General features: G+C 36.9%; 1 protein-coding gene across 1 annotated transcript; it reads right to left on the reverse strand.

Moving 5' to 3' along the window:
- Window positions 1–626: 626 nt before the first annotated feature.
- LOC149156360 (galactinol synthase 4-like) lies at window positions 627–2146 on the reverse strand. Its single transcript, XM_089443567.1, has 4 exons — window positions 1737–2146; window positions 1293–1613; window positions 1055–1189; window positions 627–950 (listed from the first exon to the last, which is right to left on the reverse strand). Exons 1-4 carry the CDS (start codon window positions 2067–2069, stop codon window positions 696–698), a joined length of 1044 nt encoding a protein of 347 aa, XP_089299693.1. The 5' UTR covers window positions 2070–2146; the 3' UTR covers window positions 627–695.
- Between the last annotated feature and the right edge of the window lie 1425 nt (window positions 2147–3571).

The raw sequence follows: 3571 nt of genomic DNA on the forward strand, positions 1-3571 counted from the left end.
GTAAATAAACCCATGAAATGGATAAATCAAACTGTTCTTACAAAAATTTAATTTTTAATTTTAATTACATTACATAATTTGCCATAACATTGCATTACATAATTTGACATAGCATTATGTTACATAATTTGCCTAAAATTTTCACATTACATTACGTATGTAATTAATTACCTAATTTGACATAAAATTTCATTACATAATTTGGATGAAGTGAGAAAAACCATTTTCGTTATCTGGTCGGTAAAAAGACTCAATGTGGGAAGAAATGTGCTATTGTAATGAGAATCTTTTTTGCAACTGGTAAATCATTTTCGGAAGAAATTGTGGGAACAAAAGTGAGAACCTTTTTGCAACTCGTAAATCATTTCAAAAGAAAAACGAGACGGCTAATCATCAAATATGACTTTGCATCACACGCTAAAAAAATATCAGTAGTATCCCAGGTTTGTAAGTTTTATAATAATTCATAATCAGAATAACCATGGGCATCGAATCATACAAATGTCAATTTGTCTATTTACAAATATTAATTGAATTAATTTACAATCAATAACCGTCACCGAAACGGCAAAACCGTCAATATACAGTATGATCTACCGTATCATATACAAAAAAATTGTCCCCGCCTGTGCCAATGGATTATAATCTATACAGATATATTTTACTACACACGACTTTTGGAAATTTGAAATCTCTTAAGCTGCAGGCGGTGCAGGCATTAAGTTGGGGTTTGTTGGCATCACAGCAAGGAATGGATTGGCAGCCACTCGTTCCAGATCATTGGATTTTCCGTCCGCCTCTGAAGTTGGATCTGGAATTGTAATATCTCCTGATCCCGAGTGGTCAAGGGAGGGGTCATTGTATATATCCCACCATTTCTGCACCAACATCTTTATATCTTCTCGCTCCATATTTTCCTCCTTCCCACTGTACCTCCACGGCTTCGACCCCTGCACATGATACCCTGCATGCTCAGAACACCGATCTCGTCTTCCATATTGTTTCTATCGAAAATGCAATTGCAGAAATTTTGAGGAGTGAAAAGAAAGCTTACAGCAGCACAATAGTGGACAACTTTGACAGTGTCCAAGTCCACGTTCTGGGGATGTCGCCACAGCATGGCCAGAACCAGATTGTACACCAAGGGGATGGGCTTGTATACCTTCTCAAAAAACATGTTCAAGAAATCCTACAAAACAATATACATATACCACAATTTAGTGCTAAACGGAATCCACTAAACCAAACAAAATTTTAGATGAACCTGACTGAAATCGAGAGCAGATGCAGACCTGTTCTGCGAAGGGCGTTGGCACAGTGGCCATCAGAGTTTCCAAAAGGCAGTCGAAGGTCAGCTGACTCGGCTCAAAAACGAACATTCCAGCATTGAAGTATGGAGAGGGACGTTGCCCTAATTCCACGGGCCACGACACCTTCTCCGGGCACTGCTGGCAGTATCCGATGTTGTACTGCGGAGTGTGACTCCATGTCTTCTCGCAGAAGCAATCCATGACGGCATAGAAATATCCATCCCGCATGTCAAAGAGATGGTCAATGTTGTCAAAGACTTGGATGTCCGCGTCCAGATATACCATCTTGCTGTACTCCTCAAACTGCCCATCACTCAAAACGAAACAAGATTGTTAATAACTAACTATATTCGGGTTATATTTAGTAAAGATATTGTTGTTAAAATGTTATATGCATGATTTCAAATTTGCAAGAAATGAAAATACCTCCCAAATACGGAGTTTGGAGTAGTTAAGGACATAGTAAGGCATTGAAAATTGCACTTGATTCTCGGGGGGATGGATGGGTTGAATCTGGCGAACAATACAACCCTGTCTTCGCAATTGGAGGCGATGATCCTCTGGAACATCGGGCAGTACAGCACCGACAAGAGGATATGCGCTCTTCACCTTGCGGAGACCCTTTGCAAGACCGATGACACCTTTCACATAGTCGCCGGATCCAGCCAAGAAAGTCACGTACGCTCTCATGCACTTCTTCTTGGCCGCCGCAGCCTTTGCACCGAAGAGCTGATCTACAACAGAAATTTCTGGATTCATGGTGAAAGACGGAGAATAGATATTCTGCAGGTCGGAATTCAATAATCTGTTGGAAAGTAGAGGAACGAATTTGCAGAACAAGAATGTAGTGTGTGTTTTGCCTAAATGGGAGCGTGTGTTTTATAGGCAAAAAAGGTCGGCTGTAACGGATAAAGTAGGTCGAACACAACAATATCCAAAACGCAATTGCAAATAGAAAGCGGACAGCATAGCATATACGTGTCAATTCCTCCATGGTCTATGATAGATTCAGTGGTCAGGAGCGGAACGTCCCTCTGGTTCTCCGAAACTTCATAGTCCAAAAAAGGGCACAGTGGAATGGTTGGTATTCACCCGCGACACACACAAACGCAGACTTTCGAGGAAGTTTACCCAAAGCAATGGCCGGTCGAGTTAGGTTCTTGGTTTGGTGAAACTGCCATAGAATCTGGTTATTGAATGGAATATTCGAAATTGGACATTTAGTGGAGACTGGGCTGTCAATATTTAAGTGGACATTGTAACAATGCATTTCAAGGCGTCGCGAACGGCACTAACTGCGCTGGTTGGTGTGTGAGTACGTGGAGTAGAGAGAGTGGTGGGATGAGAGTGTTTGACGTTGAGGACATTGCTTTATATTAAAAGTTACATAGGAGGAGGAGGAGGTTTCTTATATTAAAAGTTACATTGAAAGTCAGGTTTCTTATTTTACAGGGCAAGGCTAGTGGGAGTGGGGGCATATTTCGTCGAGAAATAGAGAGGACATTGGGAACAGGTGTATAGGAGTAGGATTGCTCGATTTTTTTTATTTTTTTTTTAAGACATAGAATTGCTCTTGACTTTGCTATGAGGGTGTTTTTAATTTTAAATTTGTTTGTCTAATATAATAAAATAGAGGTATATTTCTTTTAGTATAATAAAAATAATTGGACTATAATGAAGAAAACTGCTTTTATAAAAGTAGTCGTTTTTAAGAATTTGATTAGTAAAAGTGTTTGAAGTTTATTAGAGCGTTAAAATTAATTACAGAATTAATAGTCCATTATGTTGATGTATCGTGTTTTTGTAATGGGAGGCAGTGAGTAATGTCTCTCGTCACAAAATTTCCATGTTGTGGTTAGTTTCCAACTTTTATTTTATTTATCTATAGATTTATTTTATTTATTTATTTATAAGTTATTGATCTCTATTCATTAATTTAATGTTATATAAAGAATAATCTATTTTTTTATAATATTAAATTTCATTTAAATTATTTCAATAAAAGAATAAAATTTTATTTATGATACTGTTTATTTCATAAACAATTTTATGTTTTTTTCCAAAAAAAAAAAAAAAACTTTACTATAAAGAAATATTTTTAAATTTTATATTAAATAATCAATGATAACTTTTATTTTTTTTTTTGCCGAGAAAATCGTGGAAATTTCGGCACTATTTTGATAAAATCCCATAATGATTTTTGTAAATCCAGGTTATAGTTGTTAAACTTCAAGATTTTGGGTGCCTCAAAAGTTTTTGAT

Source organism: Pinus tabuliformis, chromosome 9, assembly GCF_031772625.1.
Source record: "Pinus tabuliformis cultivar Carrire ecotype Pingquan chromosome 9, CPIR1, whole genome shotgun sequence".
NCBI lineage: Eukaryota > Viridiplantae > Streptophyta > Pinopsida > Pinales > Pinaceae > Pinus > Pinus tabuliformis.